Here is a 26,012-nt window from a genome sequence, read left to right as displayed (position 1 = left end):
CGTAAGAAATCACTGTCAAAAGCATATATCGTACAAGGCGTACACATGTGTCTGTATAATGAGTATGTGTTTATTTAATGCACCCTGAAGAGCCACCTCCTCGTGGTGGGTGCAGAGTAACGCTAAGCGTTCTTCTCCCGTGTGGACCCGGGACAGAATGTGTCCATAGCACTCCATTGCTTATCGTAAGAAGCGACCATTTTCCAGTTTCGTGACAAAAGTTCGTTTAGAGTGATGTCCCTTTGCAAAACCACGTGACCGCGGGCAAACGGTCAAAACAAACGGCTGTCAAATTTTGTAACGTGTTTGACGGTGCACCGACCACTATCTGACGTGTATACCGAGAGAAGTTGAAGATGCCTTTCCACCACTGTTGCTATGGCTTGTGCAAGTCTGATAACAGGTACAAGGATCGCCATGATATGGCACACGTATTTTTTATTCCTTTTCCGAAACCGAAGAGTCAACCGGAGAAATGTTTGAGGTGGACGAGGGCCTGTGGTCGAGAGGGATTTGATGTGAAAAGCATCACGAGGCACACCTACATTTGTTCCAAACACTTCGTAGGTGAGTTTTTTTTGTGAATATGCTACTCTGCTGTGTTTGTTTGCGTCAGGTGAAAGTGAAAATTGAGCATGTATCGTCAATGCAAATGATTAATTTCTCGAACAATGAAAAAAAAAAAACAACCTGATATATAACAACAGATATATAAGTGGTTACATGTTGTAAAATAATGGTAATGCACCTATGCAAATTTTTAAACTGTTGTTTCAGTGCTTGTGTTAACTACAACTGGTTTATAAATATTCTGTCAGGTGGCCGTGGACCAACTGTGGATTTCCCCGACCCAGTCCCTGTAACCTCCACGCCCTCGAAGCCCAGACCATAGACAGGCTGATCCAGTGACTTTAGACACTCCATGCAAAAAGAGAAGTGTAGAGGATGATGTCTTACCTACCAAAGGTATGCATGTTTAAAAACATTCACTTTAGCATGTTGCTTTACAATTAATGCATTGTCTTGTTTTGGATTGAATCCTTTTTATGTGATAATTGTACATACTTGTATATGCTCTATGTTAATATTCTTTCGGTCTAATTATGTTCAATTATTTAACAGATGAAATTCAAGAGGGCATGGACATTGTTGGTCCAATGACAGCTCTTGGTGATCATGCCTACTGCACTGTCACATCTACTGCTCATGCCTCTACACAAACAAACCTGTGTTTTGATGACATCAGCACATACACAGATGATATGCTGCAGAACCCCAAGATGTTGACAAAAAAATTAACAATGGATAACATCACTAAAAACAACAAAAGCAGCAAGTTTTACACTGGTAAATATATTACACGTTGTTGTGTATCAACATAAATACATACAAAATACCTGCATATATACATGAAATAACTTAATTATTACACTGATAAATCCTTTGGGGTTTTGCATTGTAAGCAAAATATAACATTCATGTTTAATTCATTATTCAACTTCACATAGTCAGTGAAGATAAATGATCAGTTTTACACATTTACAACAGGGCTCAGTACTGCCATGCTCATGTTGGTGTTCAACTGGCTGAAAGACAAGGCTGCCAGGATGACCTACTGGAGAGGACAAGTGAGACAAAGCAGGATGGGGTGTGTTTGTCATTAGTGGTCATGTAAGAACATATCAAAGGATCTTACATACTATATACACCATTCCATACTGGTTATTCAGTTTATTATGTATGGTCAGAACATAAAGACATATTATTGATAATAAAGAAGATTCTTAATTAATACATCTCTGAATTTTAGCTGGCAACCAGTGCATTATTTCCAAAATAGTTTCTGACAACATCAGTTCACAATGTAAATGGTACAGCAGAGTAAATGTTAACAATTTCCTACTTTGTATTGCAGCACAAATCCAGCAGAGGCCCCTCAAGACTGCTCTCTCTGTATGAGGAATTCATCATCACCCTACGGCGAGCTAATGACAAAACAAACGGAACGTCAACCTGACAGCTGTTGTTTACGTGTCGTCATGCCCGCGGTCACGTGTCACGGAGGGCAGATAACTCTAAACGGCAAAACTGGAAAATGGCTCATTGGGCAACCCGTTTGCCGTGGGTTGCGCCCCTGTGTCGGTGAACCAATGGTTCAGTTACCCAACACTCCACTTTGGCCCTTACTGCACCTAGGCGGGTGGTAGAATTGGCCCAATTCTATCAATCGGCTGGTCATGCCATGCCCTGTGTATGGACAGCATGTAGTTCACAGCTTTTGTTCATAGTAGGTCTATCACAGTGTTTACCAATGACCTTTGGCCTTGTTAAATTGCCTAGAGTCCAATGCCAGAAGACGGTGGCTCACGGGCCATTCTGGATATACGAACCTCTGAATTCTGTATTTCTTGGGAACGATGTCATGGGCCGAACCAGCCTGGCATTTATTCCTTTAGTCATTACAGCTTTACACGTTTTTACATCTGGAGTACCCCTAATGTTGCAGATTGGTTTCCGCTGCAACAATGTCCTTGTTGACACTCCATGGTGGGTAGGGAACAGGGGTGTCGAATCACATTACTACAGCCGTGGCTGAAAATAGTTTTCCTGGTTCATTAAAGCTCAAGCGCCGCCATGTTGATGGGTCATCATCTGACGAAGAAATTCTTCAAATCGTTACAGATTCTTGCCCGAGATTTCTCATCATTGCATTTGAAGATGGTACTCCGTTAAAACTTAATCCATTTCTCATTGCTAAAGGCATTAAAGGTGTCTGTGGCGATGTCAAGAATGTTTCACGTCTCCGGGGTGGTTCTATCCTAGTGGAATGTGCAAGGAGATAACAATCAGTTAATCTGCTGTCCTTAAAACAGTTTGTTAACATTAAAGTTGTTGTCTCGGAGCATAAGACACTTAACTGATGTCGAGGGATAACCAGGGACGGACCTCGTTGTCTGTCAGACATGAGCGAGGAAGAAATTGCAGTTGAACTAAAGAATCAAAGAGTTGCGACTGTTAAACGCTTTACTAAAAACAAAATGATGATGTTGTGAAAACAAACACTTATCTCTTTACCTGTGGTCTTGAAGAGTTTCCAAAATCGATCAAAGTTGGTTATTTCAATATCGGTGTGGAAGTTATGTTCCAAATCCCCTCCGATGCTACACATGCCAGCAATTTGTACATGAACAAAAACTTGTTTTCGTTGCAGTGGTAACCATGAAAGCACTGGGTGCACAAATGCTATCAAGTGCGCTAACTGCAATGGAGAACATTTGGTCTCATCAAAGACCTGTCTCTTTTTCCAAAGAGAATCCGAAATTCTTAAAATCAAATATACCCAAAATATTTCTTTTCTTGAAGCAAACAAATCTTTCTGAAACTCCTACCATTAAATATTCATTTCTTCACAAGGTCCAGTCCTTAAAGTTGCCACCACCTCCGTCATGTGTCAGACATCAATTTCTTGGGTTGCAGATGCCAGTAGCCATAAACAAATATCAAAGAGTGAAAAGAAAAATATAAAGGGAAACACCAGGATTCTCCAACACGTCGATGTGCCTTCTGGGCCATCTGGGACTAACGAATAATCTTAATGATCTTGATGATGATGTGAAACCGTCAGCATTTTGCCTTTATTAAACATATTTTAAAGAAAACGATCAATTTGATGTACGACTGCATAATTCATATAAGCAATTATTATTAACCTCCAGGGCCAAAAGCCACTGGAGGGTCTTCGATATTAGTGAGACAAGACATAATACATAGTCCTGTTCCTCTGAATACTGCACTTCAAGCTGTTGCGGTTCGTGTGACCATGCCTATTGTTTTTACTTTGTGCTCACTCTATGTGTCCCCTTCTTCTTCTCTCCTGCATGCTGATCTTCAAGAACTCCACGACCAACTTCCCAAGCCATGTATCATCATGGGTGACTTGAATGGTCACAATCCCTTATGGGGAAGTGCACATACCAGCTGTAAAGGGAAAGAACTAGATTCTATTTCTAACAACAATCTCTGTCTCTTTAATGATATCTCTAACACATATTTACATCCTGGAACGGGTACATATTCGTCTCTTGATTTATCCATAACAGACTCTGATCTCCTGAATCAGTTTGATTGGTCTTTCCATGATGCCGTGTGTGGAAGTGACCATTTTCCAACTATTCTAAAAGCTGTAACTTCGTCTGATGTTCCTCCGTGTTCCAGATGGAATTTCGCAAAGGCTGACTGGCCTTTGGTTGAAATAATGTCATCAAACAAATTAAAACTGAACTCTTCAGAGATGTTTCCGAACCTGTACGATTGTTATCGGGTGAACTCAAAACAATTGTTGATGAATGTATTCCAAAGTCCTCTACAAATCCTCACATACGTAAACCGTGCTTTAACAATGGCTGTACGCAAGCTAGGAAGGCACGGATGTTCTGGCATGAAGCATTCGCTCAAGGTAGTCACATCCTCGTCGCCCCATCTCACTCTTGTCACTCCAGAATTACCTCTATACAATTGCTTGCCCTGAGTATCTGATAACGGTGGATTAGAATCCAGTGTTGCTCTCGTTTCTCGGGGGGTATTAAAACTGACTCAGAGCGTAACTTTCAAACCGTTCAATATTTTTCGCCAAACCTGGCACATAGAAACATCTGGTTGTCTACTGGTACTTTTGGTAGTTTTGGATTTCTTAATCAAATATTTTGTGCTTTTCCATGGCAACAAGTTTGACTTAGACTGAAATTGGTGGTAGTACTCTTTTTCGGAGCCAAACTCTAAAACCGTTCAACGTTTCTTCGCCAAACTGGGTACATAGATAGATCTGGTGGTGAACTGGTGCCTTTCGGTAGCTCTGGATTCCTGAATAAAGTGTTTTTGGCTTTTCCATGGCAACAATTAGGATAGAATAAAATTGATTTTAGTGCTTTTTTCCGGAGCAGAACTGTTCACTATTCCATCACCAAATTCCATACATAGGTAGGCCCAGTGGTGAACTTGTGCCTTTTGGTAGTTTCGGATTTCTGAAAACAGTTTTTCGTGTGTTTCCATCGCAACAATTTTGGCTTCGTCTGAATTTGGTGGTAGTGCTCCTTTTTATAGCAGAACCTGTCAGTACTCTCCCTCCACTTAACATTTGACATAGTTGTAACTCATAGACATATTCATGAAGAATATTTGTCCTTGCGGGTGGTATTGATTACTTTGTCTTCTTGAGGCTATTGGTTTGCTGTACCATGCTAGCAATGATAATTTGCACCTATGTCTACCACCTGTAGTAGCTCGAGTTATGCACACTCACTGACCTACTCAGCCTCTTGTACACTCCACTACTACTCTATCTTGAGTTTTACAAATATTTAATACCGAACGTTGATTTCATTAAAATTTATGTGTGAATGTCTCCTTCTAGCTGTTAGTCTAGTCTCCTTCCTGATGTCCAAGTTTCGAAGGCATTTCGATGTTTTAGTTCTTTTTGGACATAGCGTGTAACATTTCTATCAGCATATGCCTGTTAGTGACTGAGATGCTGACATCACGGTTTTGATTGACTGATCACGGCAGAAATAGAAATCCGATTATGAAGTACAATATCGACCACTTTCAATAACTATCCTTTTATGAGTACGTCAAATACTGAAACTGCAGGTCACTACAAATGTTGGCATTGGAAACTGTCGGTGCGTTGTATATGGTTATAAACTACCATAGCGACCAATTTCAGTATCTATTCTTTTCGGAACACATCAAATACACAACCAAAAGTTATGGCTATACAGATGTAAGCCCTGGCATGGCACCGTATGTGTTAATCAAATGACTGAGACATCCTCAATATCCTGTCGGCAGAAGTTGTCATAATTACAGTTGTACAAACTAGCTGTGAGAAGCCCAGATATGACAATACCACAATGTTGACATTGTCCGCTTGGAACAGACGTTTGTCAGTCTTTCACCTTGGTCACATTAGAGGCCGCCGACTGCTCGACATCGGTACAGGACCCACAATCCATTCTGTGATCAGCGCCTCCAGCTGTTGCGACACCGTAAATCTGTCCGACTTCACTCCCCAGAACAGGGAAATCCTGACAAAATGGCTGGATGGGAGTCTGGAGCACAGCTTCAAGAATTTCTTCCAGTTTGTGGTGGACAAGGAAGATAGGGGGTAATTACTCCACTTTGACTAACAGGTTCCAGTATATGGTGAACAGGGAAGGGAAAGGAAAAACATCACTCCTTGATTGGCAGGCCCCAATGTCTGTTCGACAGGGAATGGAAAGGGTAACTGTCACTCCTTGACTGGCAGGATGCAATATGTGGTGGACTGGGAAGGGTAACTATCGCTTTTTGAGTGAGTGAGTGAGTGAGTGAGTTAATATTTAACGTCACATTGGCAATGTTTCAGCCATATCGTGACGAGAACATTTTACACTGAATAGAAATATATGCCTACTATAAAAACCTGTCGATAAAGGACAGTAAAAGAACTAGAATATCACAGTTATCATTAAAACTAGCGTGGAAAGTTAAATTAATATCACTATCTGGACAAAACAATATAAAAACAGGCTATAGATTGCTAACAACTAAAGGTAGATCTCCATACTAGGGACCATGAGGACTTACTGTACTTTCGTTACCTGCATGGACCCTAGCTGGATTTACATCATCCCCTCAGCCGTCAACAATTTGTGAAATCTAGCCATACAATAAAAGACACTTATTACGATTACAAACCAGGAAATTCAGAATTTACATTGAATGTTTGTGGACTTACGTACCCTCTCAGGAGGACAATAATTTTACGGTACTTCAACCCCCTTCGAAGATACAGCCACTAACAAGCACAGTTACGAATTTAAACTTCCAATAATAAAATATTTATCTATTTACAATTTAGTTAATAAATCTTATTCTTTTTTAAAATGCAATGATTAAATGAGAACTAATGAGAAATTAAAATACTGATCCCTTGTGATGGAATACTCAACACAATCAAGCAGGTGATTCTTTCATCACAGGGGATACAAAACGGAGGATCCCCACCTTTAAGCAAATATTTATGTGTATATCTTGTGTGGCCAATACGACATCGCCGCATGACTACCTCTTCAGATCTGGACTGACAACCCAAGAAGGTATAACCAACGTAAGGTTTTATTTCGTGTAATTTATTTATGCCTACTTGGGTGTCCCACTTCTTCTGCATCAGATCACGGATATCAGATCTAATGATGGCTTTATAATCACTGTAAGGAATATGAAGTGGTGTCACAGATTTGTTGAGTGCTGCTTTAGCAGCAAGGTCAGCCAATGTGTTACCAGATATTCCTACATGGCTGGGTAACCAACAGAAGACGATGTCGTATTGGCCAGTAGGAAGATCATTATACAATTCCATAATTTCTATTAAAAGTGGATGTTTGCAAGAAATGTTTTTAATAGCCTGAAGGAAAGAAAGAGTGTCAGTAAAGATTATATACTGCTTATATTCAAAAACACCCTCAGCATATTTGAGAGCCGTTAATATGGCATTTGCTTCTGCAGTAAAAATAGAGCAGTTATCTGGAATTCTAAAAGATATTGTTCTGGATCCAATGACCGTGACACAAGGTACTGGGCCACCATCTGTTAATAAGGATTTACAATTGCTATGTTTATGTTTCAATTGATGATATTCTTGCTTATACTGTAATTCATTCGTTTCTGATTTTTAAATGTCGTTAATGTTAGGTCAACTTGTGGCCTAACCAACTGCCAAGGAGGAGAAGAAAGAAGACGGGAGGGAGCTATGTTTTCCAGCTCAATGCCGGCAGAAGAAAGAAAGGGTTTAATTCCGTGCCCTAGAGGCGGAACAAGAGAACACTTCTTGTCGTACAAATCCTCATAAAGTGGATTGAACACACAGTTATATGCAGGGTTAGATTCATTAGAGTAGAATTTAGTAATGTATTGTAAGGATAATTTTATACAACGTTGTGTAAGAGATGGTTCATCGGCCTCAGTGTAAAGACTGTCAATAGGTGAAGTTCTGAAAGACCAAAAACAGTGTTAAGCCCTGATGGTGGACAGAATCAGGAAGTTTCAGGTTGCTTTTGCAGGCTGCACCATATACAGTGGAGCCATACTCGAGTTTTGAACGTACGAGTGATCGATATAGATGTAAGAGAGTAGTTTGGTCCCCTCCCCAATTTGAGTTGGAAGCAAATTTCAACAGATCTAGTGCCTTCAGGCATTTTGCTTTAAGGTATTTAATGTGCGGTAAGAAGGTTAAATGAGAATCGAAAACTAAACCCAAGAACTTGGCCTCCTTTACAACTTTGATGGGAGTGTCATTTATAGATAGTTCAGGGTCCTTATGCGGCTTATATTTTCTACAAAAGTGTATGCAATTAGTGTTGGACAGTGACAGACAAAATACTGCCTTGAGGGACACCCTGGTCCTGATTGTAATGATCAGACAGCGTTGAACCCACTCGGACTTGAAATTGCTTGTCTTTTAAAACCTCTGATATAAAAAGATGCAAACGACCTCTCAACACAAACTCATGTAAATCCTTCAAAATGCCATGCTTCCAGGTAGTATCATAAGCTTTCTCGAGATCAAAGAAAGTCGATACAGCATGATGTTTATTTACTATAGCATTTTTAACGAAGGATTCTAAACGTACCAAATGATCAATGGTACTACGATTTTTCCTGAAACCACACTGAATATTTGTGATCAGGTTAATCTGTTGTTCACCATACGTTCAATAGTTTTATAGACACAACTAGTGAGAGATATCGGCCTGTAATTCGATGGATCCGTATGATCCCTGCCAGGTTTTGGTATTGTGACTACAATGGCATTACGTCAAGAAGGAGGAAATTCCCCAGACGTCCATATTTGATAAAATATATCTAAAAGTGCCATAAGACATGGATCAGGCAAGTGTTTAAATAACTGATAATGTATGTTGTCATCACCCGCTGCAGTGTCATTAGCTTACTCAAGAGCTGTATATAGCTCTTGTAATGAAAACAATTCATTATAATCTTCAACGTTAATGGAATCAAAATTAAGTTTTGCTTTTTCCTGCTGTTTCTGATACCTCTAAAACTCAGGAATATAATTTGCTGATGATGCCTTTTTGGCAAGAGTTTCGCCAATTGTATTTGCAATTTTAGATGTGTCACTTATTAAATTATCACCGTCTTTAAGATGGTGAACGGCCAATCTTGAACCTTTGCCTTTTATTCTCTGAACCATGTTCCACACCTTAGACATAGGCGTGCGTAAATTTATTTAGGAAATATAGTTTCTCCAAGATTGACGTTTGTTTTGTATGAAGGTACGACGTGCCTTCGCATTTAATATTTTAAATTTATTTAAATTGTGGACAGTTGGGTGATGACGGAAATATTTCTCTGCCTTTTTCCTCGCTTTTCTAGCATTTTTGCAGTCTGCATTAAACCATGGCTTCCGTACATGTGGAGCTGTAGAGGACCTTGGTGTGCACTCATCAGCAGTTTCGGTTAAAACGTGAATAGGATCAGCCATATCCAAAAAACATTCGGGTCGTAGTTTAGATGTGCCATAAAGTTTGAATTAAGGACCAATTGGAAAAATTCCATCTTGTGTAAAATGGCGAATCAGTTGGAAATATTTCTGATAGTATCGTTGGAAAGTGATCACTTCCACAGAGGTCATTGTGGACTGACCATTCAAACTCATTGAGTGCAGTTGAGTCTGCAAGAGATAAATCCAGAAAAGAGTAGGTACCGGTTGAGGATGCAGATAAGTGCTCGAACCATCATTGTATATACACAAATCATTATTGGAAATAAAATCTTCCAGTGTTTTACCCTTAGTGTTAGTATTTGTACCACCCCAGAGTGGATTATGGCCATTGAGATCACCCATTATAATGCAGGGTTTCGGAAGTTGATCATAGAGAGCTTGAAGACCAGACAGGTTAAGTGAGTGAGAAGGCGGAATATACAGCGAACATATTGTAAATGCAATATTAAGAGTGAGTCTCACTTCACCGGCTTGAAGATTAGTTTTAAGTGTTAGCCGGCTATGAATAACATTTTGCTTAACGGGGATTGAAGATCCGCCAGTGGCCCTGTCACCTGGAGGTGAGAAAGAGTGATATGCATCGAACTGACGGAGATTAAAACTATCTGTCTGTTTCAAAAAAGTATCCGGCAGACAAAATACTGATGGTGCCAAGTCTTGAACTAAAAGATGTAACTCATTAAAATTTGTCTTTAATGTTCTACAGTTCCACCGTACTATAGTTCTGGAGGACATTATCGTTTGGGTGGGTTGATTGGGGATCTACCCCGCGCTTTCTTTGAGGGCGACAAGCTATGTGCCATGGGATGGATGTGATCTGATACATCCATGTCCTCAAGTGATCGAAACTTGTTAAACGACTTGATTTTATTATCTGACCCCTTTGGTGCTCGATTTCATTTCGAAGTTTCTGGCCTTGTCTTGAATTTCGATTTTACAGTTTGTTTATCGTTTCTGTCAGACTGTGAAGGAGTTGTAGTCGAAGAACATACGATTTTTGCGTAGACTGAGCTGTATCTGTCTAAGTAGACTGTTCTTATATATACTGTGGAATATCTGAATTTACCCATGTCAGGTCAGTCTGACATGAGCTTGACGAAGTTAGTACTTGCGTAGTTGTTCCTTTTGATAAGGTTTCAGATGTTTTTGTGACAGAGGCGTACGTTTCAGTGTGCTCAGTAGATTGTACAATCTTTCTTGCTTCAGAAAAACTGACGTTCCTGGAAAATTTGATTTTGTTAATTTCCATTTGCATTTTCCAAATGGGACATTCTTTTGAAAACGATGAATGATTTCCCGAATAGTTTGCACATTTTTTGTGAATACTGTCACAATCTTCGGTTACATGTGTATTCTCAGCACAGTGAGCACATGTAACAGACAATGTGCAAGTATTAACACCATGTCCGTACTTTTGACACTTAAAGCAGCGCAGAGGATTTGGAATATATAGGTCAACATTCAGATTGCAGTAACCTGCTTTGATTGACTTTGGAGGAGTTGGAGCTGAAAATGAAAACAGATATGTGTTGGTTTGGATCGTCTCATTATTTTTCCGTGTTGTGAAACGTTTGACGAAAGATACTCCTTGATCTTTCGTCTCGGACATTATATCGAGCTCAGTCATGTCTGCTAGAAGACGCTCACGGTTTCGAACTATACCTTTGCTTGTATTCAGTGTTCTGTGGGCAGAAACTAATACCGGGACTCGGGACAAACATATCAGTTGATAACAGGTTGGTAGCTTGTTGTTTTCTGCTACATTCAATCAGCAGTGAACCTGATCGCAAGCGTTTGATATCTTTCACCTCAAATGCAATGCCAGAGATACCTTTTGAAATTGCAAAGAGATTTAATTTCAAAGGAGTCTTCCCAAGGGTCTCAATAATCAAATAACGTGGCCAGTGATCAGTTTGTATAGAGGGTCGATGCTGATCATCACTTTCCAGTTGATGTCAGGATTTTTGTCAGGGGTTTGGTAATCCATGATCATTGGTATACTGGTTCGTCATCCGAGCTTCCCACCCACCACAGAGTATCACAAGGACAATGCTAAAGCAAGGGGGCCTCCAGCTTACAGCACCAAGGATACCCGGATGATCTACTCCAGCAGAAGAATTAAAAGATTAATAATTCCAAGAGATTTGCCCATGAGCCACCGCCTTCTGGGCATAGGACTCTAGGCAAAGAATAAAGGCTAGGCATAAAATAAAAAATGTTTTAGACAATAACGCCAAGACCAAAGTACACCAATTCCAAATGATAATTGTGCAATGATAAATATAATTATAATCCATGCACAGGGCTTGGCGTGACCAGCCGATTGGTTGAACCGGGCCCATTCAACCACCCGTCTAGGTGAAGTCAAGGCCAAAGTGGTGTATTGGGCAATAAGGAACATAGTTGCAGGCCCCTATTGTCCTCAACCACCAGGATCCCTTCCTCTGCAGACACATGGCTGCAACCCACGGCAAAAGGGTTGGTGGACCAAACATCCCCCTGGGTCCACGACGGGGGTGAACGGCGCTCACCATTACACAGCACCCGCCACGAGGGGGTGGCCGTTCACGCGTGTCCTATCGCTCTTTGACTGGTAGACTCAAATGTATTGTGGACAGGGCAGGGAAGTGGTAACTGTGGTGGAAAGGTAACTATCACTCTTTGACTGGTGGACAATGAAAGGGAAAGGGTACCTATTACTTCTTGACTGACAGGTTCCAATATGTGGTGGACAGGGAAAGGGTACCTATTACTTCTTGACTGACAGGCTCTAATATGTAGTGGACAGGGAAAGGGTACCTATTACTTCTTGACTGACAGGCTCCAATATGTGGTGGACAGGGAAAGGGTGCCTATTACTTCTTGACTGACAGGCTCCAATATGTGGTGGACAGGGAAAGGGTACCTATTACTTCTTGACTGACAGGCTCCAATATGTGGTGGACAGGGAAAGGGTACCTATTACTTCTTGACTGACAGGCTCCAATATGTGGTGGACAGGGAAAGGGTACCTATTACTTCTTGACTGACAAGCTCCAATATGTATAGTGGACAGGGAAAGGGTACCTATTACTTCTTGACTAACAGGCTCCAGTATGTGGTGGACAGGGAAAGGGTACCTATTACTTCTTGACTGACAGGTTCCAATATGTGGTGGACAGGGAAAGGGTACCTATTACTTCTTGACTGACAGGCTCCAATATGTATAGTGGACAGGGAAAAGGTAACTTTCACTCCTTGTCTGGCAGGCTTCAATATGTGGTGGACTGGGAAAGGGTAACTATCGTTCTTTGACTGGCGGGCTCCAATCTGTTGTGGACATGGAATGGAAAAGGTAACTATCATTCCTTGACTGGCAGGCTCCAATATGTGGTGGACAGTTAAGGGACACTGTAGCTATCACTCTTTGTCTGGCCGACTCCAGTGTGTAGTGGACAGGGAAGGGACACTGTAACTATGACTCCTTGATGACAAAGTAAACTACTTTAATTCATATTGCAGCGTTGGTGACCACAGTTAAAGGGAATACATGCTATCAAACTATGCTAGTTGTCCGTAAAATACTGATCGGTATATATGAATGAAAAAACCCTAAGGTCATGATTTATATTTTATCCAATTATGACTCTTGATTTGTATGTCCTTTTCCGGATCACCTCATTAAAACTTATGAAAAAAATTCATTTTGACTAAGTCATAGACACATCACATTTGCCAGGAAATCGCATTAAATTATTGTAACGAAATAAACATTGATAATATCGAACCCCTGGGCAATATGAAATCCGTGTATATGCTTGGTCAGTATGAATTATTTTGTTTTGATCGTTTTGAGCAGTTACAATATTTGCGATACAACAAACATCCTCGATCGTCTATGGATCTTTTGTAACATTTGCTGGACCCGTCCGCGAACATCCTGATTCGAAAGACGCAGTACACAGGTGAACTGTTCCGATCACACCGAAACGGTTCAGTTTTGCTGGACCTAACATTGATGTGGTGGCGATCTTAACTCCGTTTCCGAAGCTGTGGTCCAAGTCCAAGTCATGTATCGAGGTAGAATATAGAGCTGCATTACATAGGGTTATTGAGGGTGTACACGACGGTGACACACGTCTCGAAACCCTCTGTATCTCTCTTTCAGGGAACTTCCGAATGATAGAGAAGCCGTGATGAAAGATAAAGTTGTAGGAATCTTTCCTCTTAACCTTCTGCAAACTGACCCTCTGATGCCAGCATTGTTTCCTCCCTTTGATATCATCATCTCGTCACTGTGTTTAGAGACTACAGCTCAAGATCTCGCTAGCTACGAGATCATAGCGGGACGTATAGGAAGACTTCTGAAAGATGGGGGTCATGTCGTTCTCTTTGGAGTTCTTGATGAATCGTTCTACCGTGTGGGAAGCCATTCATTTTACTGTCTCAAGATCAACGCAGAGCAGGTCCAAGATATTTGGAAACGATCCGGATTCACAATTATAGAATGGAAACAAAAAGCAACTAGTGTTGAATTTGATTCTCCATTGTCAGTTCCTGATGGTGGCACGGAAGAGTTGCTAAAATTCCATCGCGCAAGAAAGAATATGCGCATTTCCAAAAGTTTCCAATTTTTTGGTTTTGTAGAGTTCATTACTGTAGATATACTCAGTGCTTCTTCCATGAGACATATTTATTCATGAAAACTGCAGGAGTTAGTCGTATTTTATACCATTTATCTGTGTTTTATATTAAAATTACCTTTTAATGAATGGGTATGAATGGGGCATATCCGTATTCGTACCAAGTGTTATAAAGCATTGAACCGTGACAGTGGACGACAATCCAGTTTGACTGGTTATTGTTAGCAAATTACGGCAACAACCCCTCCACACAGCATCACTCCACTGAACATCTGGGCAAGAAGAAGAGACCGTTTTAGGAAAGGTTTTTCAGTCTCGGAGAATGGTGATAAAGCTGATCTGTTCTAAATGTTAAGCGGTTCAACGCTGATCAAAAACATGTAAATGGAGCTATTTATTCAACGATGTACCACCTTAAAAGCTGAAATAGAAAAATCTATCTTTCAAATAATGAGCTCTGCTGAACTGTTAACCTCTCTGTAGACCGAACCCAATTATTAACGCTTGGCGGCGGATTTTCCATTATACGCACATTTAGCCAGAATCATCACTAGTTAGTACTTTTACGATGTTTTGTCGGATTAAACGGGATTGAATATCACTTCTTGTGGTGTGTCACACTGTGCTTCACGCTGCATCAAATAAAGCCGACTGTAGCTTCTCTTAGTTAGTTATCACTCCAAGAAGAGAGTTACTGACATGAAATGTTGGTTCTGTATCCTAATATCGTCAGTATACGACATTCTGTAATTGATTTGTAAGAAATCTGTGACATATGGTGACACATGCCTATTTGCCGTATTGAAGATGATTCGAGAAGTTGATGTCGCAGTCAGTAACAATCCCTCTATATAAGGCTGCCTCGTTTACAATCCAGTCTCTTCAAACATATGACAAAATTCTTATACCATATGTTATCCACTTGCTTGATCATAGACAAACTGTAGGGCAAGCGGGGTTGCGCAGCATAGAGAATATGACAAGTCGTCTTATATGCTGGTGAAGCGGTTTATCATTAACCTGTTGGAGTTTGTTTGTCTCATCTGTCGTCTCTGTTGGTTTCGTAACATTTATTCTACACAAAACGTCTTGCGTAATGGGCGAATGAAGCAGGGGAGGTAAATGTTAGCATTCCATATGGGAATAATACCCTCCTGTAACTTCACTCCATTGAAGCTGGAAGGAGGAATGGAGGCGAAGAACGGTCTGATATACCAGAAGTAACGCTTAAAAATAAAGAATATAAAGAATATCCCACCTGCTTAATTGTTCAACATGGGGTTCGAGATGTGAGAGCACAACCCACTGAAGAAATGGGTGTATACTTTTGATGGTGGCGCTATTTTATTTTGATCTGAAAAAAAAATGTTTGAACCGAAGCGAGGAAAGTACGTTGCCAACCTTTGCTCGCTTCGCTTGCATGTAAGAAGACTGGTCATTTTTCCTATGCTGCGCAACCCACTTGTGTTACAGTTTGCTTGTGGCTTGAAAAAGGTACTTAAGAATTTATACCGAAACGTTACCATTACAGTGAGTAAGCTGAGTTTTACGCCGCACTCAGTCATATTCCATCTATATGGAGGCGATCTGTAAGTAAAGGGCACCCGTGGCGAGCCACCTCCTCGTGGTTGGTGCTGGGTAATGCTAAGAGCTTGCCGACACCCCCGTAGTGGACCCGGGGGGATATTTGGTCCACCAACCCGTTTGCCGTGGATTACGGCCCTGTGTCGGCGGAGGAAGGGATCCTGGTGATTGAGGACAATAGGTGCTTGCAAACGTGTTCCTGTTGCTCAATACACCACTCTGGCCCTGACTTCACCTAGACGGGTGGTCGAATGGGCCCGGATCGACCAATCGGCTGGTCATGCAAAGCCCTGTGCATGGAGTGCATATATCATTGCACAAATTTTATTTGGATTTTTACTTTCGGTCTTGGCCTATTTGTTCATTGAGCTTTTCTGATTTTAAAATGCATTTTTGAAGTTCTGAACTTTTGCCTAGAGTCTTATGCCCAGAAGGCGGTGGCTCATGGGCCAATCTTGTAGATTAATTATTTCCAATTCTGCTGCTGGAGTATATCATCCGGGTATCCTTGGTGCTGTAAGCTGGAGGCCCGTTTGCTTTAGCATTGTCCTTGTGATACTCCGTGGTGGGTGGGGAGCTCGGATGATGGACCATATTACACTAACCATGGCTTATGACACTCCAACAACAACAAAACAAAACGTTCACTTGATATTGACCCTCTTGATACTGACCATAGACCGTCTGCATCGACTGAGTATTGGCCACGTTTCATTGTGATTGAGACTCCTGACAAGACAACTTTAAAGTTGAACACCTTTCTGTATCCAAGGGTATTCAAGGTATTGCTGGGGATGTGAAGAACATAAGACGCTTACGTTCGGGTGCCCTGCTAGTCGAGTGCGGGAAAAAGCAGCAAGCAACAAATCTGATGAATATTTAATCTTTCGTGGACATTCACGTCACGGTTTCTGCACACAAAACCTTGAATACAAGTAAAGGTATCGTGAGAGATCGAGATCGATTGTTTGATGACATGTCGGACCTTGATATAGGATCTGAAATGAAGGATCAAGGTGCACTATATGTCAAGCGCTTTTCAACTCGCAGAAACAACGAAATCATCAAAACAAATACGTATCTGTTTACTTTCTCATGTCCAAATGCTCCCAAATCAGTGAAGGCGGGCTACTGCAACATACAAGTTGATACCTACATCCCTAGCCCGCTCAGGTGTTTTAAATGCCAGAAATATGGACACGGTGTAAATACTTGCACATTGTCTGTTGTGTGTGCTCACTGTGGTGAGAAGACACACTCAACAGAAGATTGTGACAGTGATTATAAAAAATGCACCAATTGCTCAGGCGACCATTCGTCATTTTCTAAACGATGTCCTATTTGGAAAGAGCAAATGGGGATCAATAAAATAAAATTCACTCAAAATATCTCTTTTTCTGAGGCCAAAAATCTGGTAAAGAGATCTGATCTTCCAGAAAGGTATACAGTAGCAAAAACATCATCGGGTTCTAGCTCTAAAACAACATCAACCACAGGCTGCCAAACTACCTTGACTTGGGTAAATTGCGATTCTGCACAGCTTTTGTACCCTGCTATATCATCACAGACTGAGGAATCACTTCCTAGTACCTCAAAATCTTCATCTCAGTCACACTCAAAGTCTCAATCGACAGTTGATAGTCAACAAACAGTGAAAAGTAAACCGAAGCCAAAGCCTGATGCTTCAAAACAACAAAGTGGCAGAGCTCCTAAAGGGTCACAGAACAAAATTCAATTGTTCAATAAATACGGGTCTCTTGAAAACATGGACGTTTCTGAAAACGTCCATTCTAGGGCACATTCTAGGTTGTCGCCCTCCAAAAGAGTGCGGGGTAGATCCCCAATACATCCCCCCAAAAGATAGTTTATTCCAATACTATTGTACAGTGGAACTGCAGAGGACTGAGGACTAATTTACATGAATTACAGCTATTAGTCCAACATTTTACACCTTCAGTGATGTGTCTCCATCTGATGTTCCTACTTCATCAAGACGGAATTTTAGAAAGGCTAACTGGGCTTTATATGAAACACTGTGTGCGGAGAAACTTAAACCTGAACGTTTTATTGACGTTCCTGATGCTATTAAATATTTTTCTGATGAACTGAATTCCATAGCTGATGACTGTATACCAAAGTCCTCTGCAGTTCCACACATTCGAAAACCATGCTTCAGCGATGACTGCAAACAAGCTAGGAAGGCAAGGAAAAAGGCAGAACATTATTTCCGTCGCCATCCTATGGTGCATAATTTAAATAAATTTTAAATTTTAAATGCTAAAGCCCGGCGTACTTTTAAATAGAACAAACGCCAATCGTGGCAAAGTTATGTATCCAAAATAAATTCACGGACACCCATGTCCAAGGTATGGAACATGGTCGAGAAAATCAAATGTAAAAGTACGAAATCTACTGTCCATCATCTTAAACATGGAGATCAATTACAAACTGATAAATCAGATATTGCGAATAAACTGGGGGAAACTCTCGCTAAACATTCTTCCTCTTCTAATTATATACCTAAATTTCAACAATATCAAAAACAAGAAAAGAAAACTATTAATTTCAATTCTGATAATGGGGAAGATTATAATGAAACGTGTTCTATTCATGAACTCCATACTGCTCTTGATCAAGCTCATGACACTGCTACGGGAGCTGATAACATACATTATCAACTCCTGAAGCACTTACCAGATTCCTGTTTAGAGACGCTCTTATCAATTTTTGATGATATTTGAACTTCTGGGAAATGTCCTTCTTCATGGCGTGATGCTATAGTCGTACCAATACCTAAACCTGGACGTGATCATACGGATCCGTCCAATTATCGTCCGATTTCATTAACTAGCTGTGTTTGCAAGACCATGGCACGCATGATAAATAATCGACTTGTTTGGACACAAATAACCTTATCACAGATATACAATGTGGTTTCCGGAAAAACAGAAGTACTGTCGATCTCGTAGTGCATTTAGAATCATTTGTAAAAAACGCGCTGATTAATAAACAACATGCTGTATCTATCTTTTTTTATCTTGAGAAGGCATATGACACATCCTGGAAGTATGGCATTCTGACAGATTTACATGATTTCGGTTTGCGAGGTCGTTTGCCTGAATTCATTTCCAACTTTTTAAATAACAGACAATTTCAAGTCCGCGTGGGTTCTACCCTGTCTGATCATTACAGTCAGGATCAGGGAGTTCCACAAGGCAGTATTTTGTCAGTATACACTTTTTAGTATAAAGATAAACAGTTTATCAAAAGTTTTAAACGATTCAATTGATGGATAGTTATTTGTGGATGATTTTAATAGTTCTTGTCGTGGTAAAAATATGCATATCATTGAACGGCAACTACAGTTGTGTTAAAACAAGATTAATAAATGGTGTTTTGAAAACGGCTTCAAATTTTCTAAATCAAAAACTAACTGCATACATTTCTGTCGTAAATATAAACCACATAAAGACCCTAGATGGCACACCAATTAAAGTTGTGAAGGAAGCTAAGTTCTTGGGTCTCATTTTTGACTCACACTTAACGTTTTTACCGCAGATTAAGTCACTTAATACTAAATGAGTGAAAGCGCTTGGTTTCAAATTCTAAATGGGGAGGGGATCAAGCTACCCTTCTCCATCTATATCGATCTCTCGTGCGTTCTAATCTTGACTATGGCTCCATCGTCTACGGTGGAACCTGCAAAAGCAACTTAAAACTATTAGATTCAGTCCATCATCACGGTCTAAGACCCTTTGTCTTCGCTCCTTTAGAACTTCACCTGTTGACAGCCTGTATGTCGAGGCTGATGAACCATCTCTTGAGCAGCGACGTATAAAATTAGTTTTACAGTATGTAACAAAACTATATTCAAATGAGTCAAACCCTGCACATAACTGTGTTTTCAATCCTCTGTATGAGGATTTATACAATAAGAAATCTTCTCTTGTTCTGCCTCTTTGTTTAAGAATAAAACTACTTATTTCTGCTGCCAGCATTGAGCAGGTAAACATAGCTCCTTCCCGTCTTCTTTTTTCTCCTCCTTGGCAGTTGGTTAGGCCACAAGTTGACCTAACATTAACGACATTTAAAAAATCAGAAACGAATGAATTACAGTATAAACAAGAATATAATCAATTGAAACATAAATATAGCAATTATAAATCCTTATTTACAGATGGGTCCAAGGACGGTGGCGCTGTGGCTTGTGCCACTGTCATTGGATCCAAAACAATATCGTCTAGATTACCAGATAACAGTTCTGTTTTCACAGCAGAAGCTAACGCCATACTAACAGCTCTTTAATATATTCAAAGACACCCTAAACGTAAACAATATTTAGTCTATTCAGATTCTCTTTTTTGCCTTCAGGCTATTAAAAATATATCTTGTAAGCACCCACTTTTAATAGAAATTATTGAATTGTATAATAATCTTGCCCCTGGCCAATACGACATCGTCTTTTGTTGGTTACCAAGCCACGTAGGCATTTCCGGTAACGCAATGGCCGATCTTGCTGCCAAGGCAGCACTCAATAAATCTGTGACACCACTTTTTATTCCATACTCTGATTATAAAGCTAGCATTGGAACTTACATCCGTGATCTGATGCAGAAGAAGTGGGACACTCAAGTAGGTATGAAATAAAAATGTATATTGGTTACACCTATTTGAGCTGTCAGTCCAGATTTGAAGAGGTTATTTTACGACAATGTCGTATTGGCCACACTAGATATACTCATGTGCACCTGTTAAAAGGTGAGGATCCTCCTTTTTGTATCCCTTGTGATGGGTCACGGTTAAGCATATTCTGCTTGACTGTGTTGAATTCTCCATCACAAGGGATAAGTATTTTACAGTTACAACAATGAAGGATCTTTTTACCAGCGTTAATTCACATTTAATTATTGATATTTTTAAAAGAAATTGATTTTTTGGTGGAAGTTTGAATATTATGTTGTGTAAATAGATGAGAGGGTACGTATGTCCACAAACATTCACAGTAAATTTCAGTCTACCAGGATTTTAATCGTAGCATTCATGTCATTTTAATTTCGTACAATCGCCAGCAGCTGAAGAGATGGTGTTAATCCAACTAGGGTCCATATAGGTAGCAAAGGTACTGTAAGTCCTCGTGGTTCCTAGTGTGGTGAGCTACCTTCTGTTGTTGGCGATCAATAGTCTGTTTTCATATTGTATTGTCTAAATAGTGATATTAGTTTTAACTTTCCACGCTAGTTTTAATTGAAATTGTGATATTCTAGTTGTTTTAATGTCCCTCGTTGACGGGTTTTTACAATGTATATATATGCTCTTTTTCATTCTTGAATGTTCTCGTCACGATATGGCTGAGATATTGCCGATGTGACGTTAAATATTAACTCACTCATTCACTGTAAGTAAAGGAATCTGGACCATCAGACAATCCAGTGATCAACAGTATGAGCATCGATCTGTGTAACTGGGAACCGATGACATGTGTCAGCCAAGTCAGCAAGATTGACCACCTTATTCCGTTAGTCGCCTCTTACATCAAGCATGTGCTGCTGAAGGCATGTTCTGCCCGGACCTTCACGGGTCGTGAAAATGACAAATTGGATAATCCATGAAGTCACCTCTGTACCATCAGCTTTAGAATGTCAATCAATGTCTTCATTTCTAACTGCAATGTATTGCATAAGCTCATAATTACAACAACGGTTACAGTCTTTCCCCTTGGGGAGGTATAACATATAATCAGGAGAGGGCGGGACGGTTTACATGTGAATAGCAAACATGTATGGTAGCATTTGTAATAACTTCAGTGTTTGCTGATGACATATTAAACATATTAAATGTATGTAAAGATGAATACTTGTGAAACTTATCTGCAATATATCTATCCTTATGTCATAAAATTACTCTCGCACACTAATAAAAATAGCATTTCTTTTCAATGCATTGTTTGTTACAATATTCACAAATTCTCTTATCAGGCTGCTCTATATTGTATCTACCAGTCTCAATTGTAAGGCTGTGAGATCCAAAACTAGGCTTAAAAAGAGCATGAATGTAGCCATAAGAATGCCTCGCAAAAAATGAATCTCTTCAAGTTTCATTCGGAACGCACGAATATTTGTTCTAAGAAAATAGGGAAAGATCGCGGAGGATTTGTAACATTCCAAACAGGTCAATTTTGGTTTCTCGGAAATTTGAAAGTGGCCACCACGCAGTAATATGGTATTCTACGAGCGCATCATTACGCAGCCATTCTGAGTTGCCTCCCTTGGGCCTAACGCGCTATTCACCTTCAGTGACCACTACCACAATTATAATCATGCGATGTGACTCATCGTTAGGACATTTTTGATTGACAAAGTCGAAACAATATTCAATTTTAAATGTATTAAGTCAACATTTCAGATGTTGTAATGTCTGCACTGATGTATTTGAAACGGTAATTCACAAGATAAGTGTTAAACTGTAGTAATTAATATGATACAAAGTTCTAAAAGTTTATCAAATCTGAGAGAAGGGTGATTCAACAGTTTGGATGTGGTGACAATTATTCTAAATGTACATCCTATTACTGATACAGATGTGATGCTCAAAACAAGTTAAGGGTCTCGCGATACCATCATGTAATGTTATTGATGAGGTTGTTTGATTCAAATACGAATGAATTTTTACAATCCGTGTATGGTGGTTTATTCAATACCATTGTAAGACCTGAACAAAGGCTGCAGATAAGCGTAGTCACCATCTGGTAGGGTTTTTGAAAAATAACAAATTGAAACATCGAGTGCTTCACAGAAACGTAACAAATATGCGCGTGGAAGACGAGATTTCATCCTGAACAGCATCTGTACATGTTGTTGGTGCTGTTAGTGCTGCACATGCTTGTTTTCCCTATAAATCATTCAATTGTGCCATTGCCATTGCCATTGAAATCCATTATAGCTAAAATACATGGAATTATCATGATACGGACCTCCTGTTATCAGAAATTTGCGGGCCGCTGCAAATGATATTGGACCGCTCAACCTTAACGACGGGCCATTATCAAGCCCGTTGTTAGGTGACGTCATAAGTAGCTCAGCTGTTCAAGTTCAATCACCTACGGCTCGATTGAACTTGGGTTCATTATTGACCATATATCTGTCTCATATTCGTCACATGTGCCTGTGCCATTATGCACTTTCCTGCCTGTGTCAACCATAAAGATTGTACCATAAATGACAACATACAGCAATGAAAATATCGACTTGAAGTCTAACGTTGTTGATCACTGAAAACAATGGCGGCTGGTAGTATGAGCAAAGGTCAAGGTCGAATGTCGTCACTTTCAATAGTGACGTCACCTGTGTTGTTCTATGACGTGTCTATATTTGTAAAATGTGTGTCAGTGACCTCCGTCGTTTTGTTGTTGGCAGTAAATGCTTCTAAACCGATGCCGCTGTTTTTATTCTTATTTTATTAAAAATTCTATTCATTTTAGCTATAATAACGGTAACGCTATTTTTCAGGGCATTATCATTTGCAGAAGCCCGAGGTCTTTCCAAAAAGACCTCGGGCTTCTGCAAATGATAATGCCCTGAAAAATAGCGTTACCCTTAGATTATAGCTAAAATGGATAGAATTATCATGAAAACGACCGCTCGTTATCAGAAATGAGCGGTCCACTGTAACTTGATAACGCCCGCAAAATGCTTGACGACGGGCCATTATCAAGCCCGTTGTTAGGTGACGTCATAAGTAGCTCAGCTGTTCAAGTTCAATCACCTACGGCTCGAATAAACTTGGGTTCCTTATTGACCATATATCTGGCTCACATTCGTCACATGTGCCTGTGCCATTATGCACTTTCCTGCTTGTGCCATCCATAACGATTGTGCCATAAATGACAACATACAGCAATGAAAATATCGACTGGAAGTCTAACGTTGTTGATCACTGAAAACAATGGCGGCTGGTAGTATGAGCAAAGGTCAAGGTCGAATGTCGTCACTTTCAATAGTGACGTCATCTTTGTTGTTCTATGACGTGACTATATTTGTAAAATCCGTGTCAGTGACCTCCGTCGTTTTGTTGTTGGCAGTAAATGCTTCTAAACCGATGCCGCTGTTTTTATTATTCTTTTATAAAAAAAATTCTATTCATTTTAGCTATAATAACGGTAACGCTATTTTTTCAGGGCATTATCATTTGCAGAAGCCCTCGGTCATTTCAAAGGTTTCGTGTCACTGGAACACCGAATAATCGAAAAAATTCTGGTAGGCTACCACCAACAACTGCTGGAGAAGACCGATACCTGACAAATATGATCCTCCGACAATGCAGAGTAACTAACAGACAAGACTGTGACCAAATGAGACCTGCAACAGGTCTGGCGTCGTAACGTAGAACGTCAGGTCAAAACGTACTGGTGTCGGATCACTATTCCAAGTGGCAATACCCGACCACACTGACTTCCTAGGACAGAACAATGTTCAGCACATGGAATAGTCAGCGGATTTAGTCCATACTGAACGCCGCCTTCGTCAGTCTCAACCACGCCGCTTCAAACAACCGTGCACAAGTGGCCCTTTACCTCATTGTAGAAAGGCAATCGAGCCTTCTTCCAACGTCTGGCGAACAATATGAAACAGGTCCTGCTTGTCTTAACGCTCTGGGTGGCTAATAATGTTTGTAGTTAAAACCATTAAACGTTTTGACCCTTAATTTGTTTGAGGTATATACTACTATATTACCAAGGTTTGCTAAGGATCATCATCATCATAATCATCATCCTTATCATCATATGACGGTACAAAAATCTCACTGACAAACACAAATAACCATGGTTAACAAAAACATGCAAAGAAATGCTCAATTGAAAAGACATAGCTGCTATGAAGAGGCCAAACCATCATGTAATGGACAGATATGATGAGACTACCATACACACATGTGATCATGATAGCACGCAACATGTGGCTGACCACATCAATTGTCAACAGGGATCCATGACATGGACCTGAAGCATGTTCCAGGTGTGATCTGTCGAGTTGAGACACAGCGAACAAGCCGATCACTCCATAACGACGATCGTCTTTTGTTCACGTTAAGCAATAAGCGCTCTGTGACAATGGATTGTCGTCCATGAGGATGACGTTAGGACCAAAGGCACCAGCATTACACGTACACCTTCCCGAAACCATTCATGAAGCACCTCCCCATCGGTCAAGATAACATCATGAAATCTGTTTCTGTTTTATGTCAATTTTTGTGCACCAGAAAAGAACACTCTAGATTCGTATTGCAATAGTTACCAGTTACCAGTTAATTTGGATGATACTAGAGTGGTTGTTTTTAAGAATGGGGGTATTCTCTTGACAAGAAAGAAATGGTATTATAGAGAGAAAAACGTATCGAGTGTGTGCCATTCTATAAATATTTGGGCGCTACCTTCACTAAAACATTGTCGTGAAATAAACATACCAAATGTGCAGCTGCCCAGGCTCGAAAAGTCCTGTTAGGCATATTAAGGACATTACATAGACCAATTCCGTTTTAATTATTTTTTCGGATATCTGACACGAAAATTATGGCTATTTCACTCTATGGGTCTGAGGTTTTGGGGTTAGATAGTGTAACAAATATAGAAACCATTCATATGTTTGCGTGTGAACGCTTCCTTGAAGTGAGTGATGACATCGACACTAACTACACAGTACTGGGTGAATGTGGCAGACACCCTTTGTATATTTTTTCACCTAAACGTTCCATCAATTTTGGATTGAATTGTTATATATGCCTAACGTAAGTTATCCAAAGAAGTGTTAGAATATGCTTTTACAAGCAGCTGATAATGGAAAATGTCATTGTATTGTTTAGACTTGGATTTGGCTATATATTGGAGTCGCAAACAATAATCAGCAGTGAATCCTTTATTACGAAAGTTATGGCAAGAATAAAATGTTCGCTTGAACAGGACTGGCACTCGTCTCTTTTCAGCAGTTCTAAAACTAGAAAATATACTTTCTTTAAAGGTACCTTTGGAACGACTAACATTTTGCAAAATTTCGCATAGCAATGGCACAGAAACAAACTGTCTGAGAATACCTGATGATAAGTTATCATTTTCCCTGTCCTATCTATACCTGTATATGTATAATATATGCATATTGTCAGATCCATTACGTGCTGACTGACCACATGTATGAACATGGGCCGGATACCTACATTCTTCGCGAATAAAGAAGCACTACACTACAGTCTCAGTG

The 26,012-nt window shown here is 40.1% G+C and overlaps 1 protein-coding gene across 1 annotated transcript; it reads left to right on the top strand.

Annotated features, from left to right (window-relative positions):
• Positions 1 to 5,909: 5,909 nt before the first annotated feature.
• LOC137294335 (phenylethanolamine N-methyltransferase-like) lies at positions 5,910 to 14,532 on the top strand. Its single transcript, XM_067825335.1, has 3 exons — positions 5,910 to 6,163; positions 13,710 to 14,090; positions 14,439 to 14,532. The coding sequence occupies exons 1-3, from the start codon at positions 5,910 to 5,912 to the stop codon at positions 14,530 to 14,532; spliced, it is 729 nt and encodes a 242-aa protein (XP_067681436.1).
• The last annotated feature ends 11,480 nt before the right edge of the window (positions 14,533 to 26,012 follow it).

This window comes from Haliotis asinina, chromosome 8 (genome assembly GCF_037392515.1).
Source record: "Haliotis asinina isolate JCU_RB_2024 chromosome 8, JCU_Hal_asi_v2, whole genome shotgun sequence".
NCBI lineage: Eukaryota > Metazoa > Mollusca > Gastropoda > Lepetellida > Haliotidae > Haliotis > Haliotis asinina.
This window is presented reverse-complemented; position numbering and strand designations above follow the sequence as displayed.

Coding starts and splice junctions, on each gene's coding strand:
- LOC137294335 (XM_067825335.1), top strand. CDS start 5,910: ATGTTGACATTGTCCGCTTGGAACAGACGTTTGTCAGTCTTTCACCTT. Junction 6,164..13,709: donor GTGGACAAGGAAGATAGGGG/GTAATTACTCCA, acceptor TCTCTCTTTCAG/GGAACTTCCGAATGATAGAG. Junction 14,091..14,438: donor GTTGAATTTGATTCTCCATT/GTCAGTTCCTGA, acceptor CCCTCCACACAG/CATCACTCCACTGAACATCT.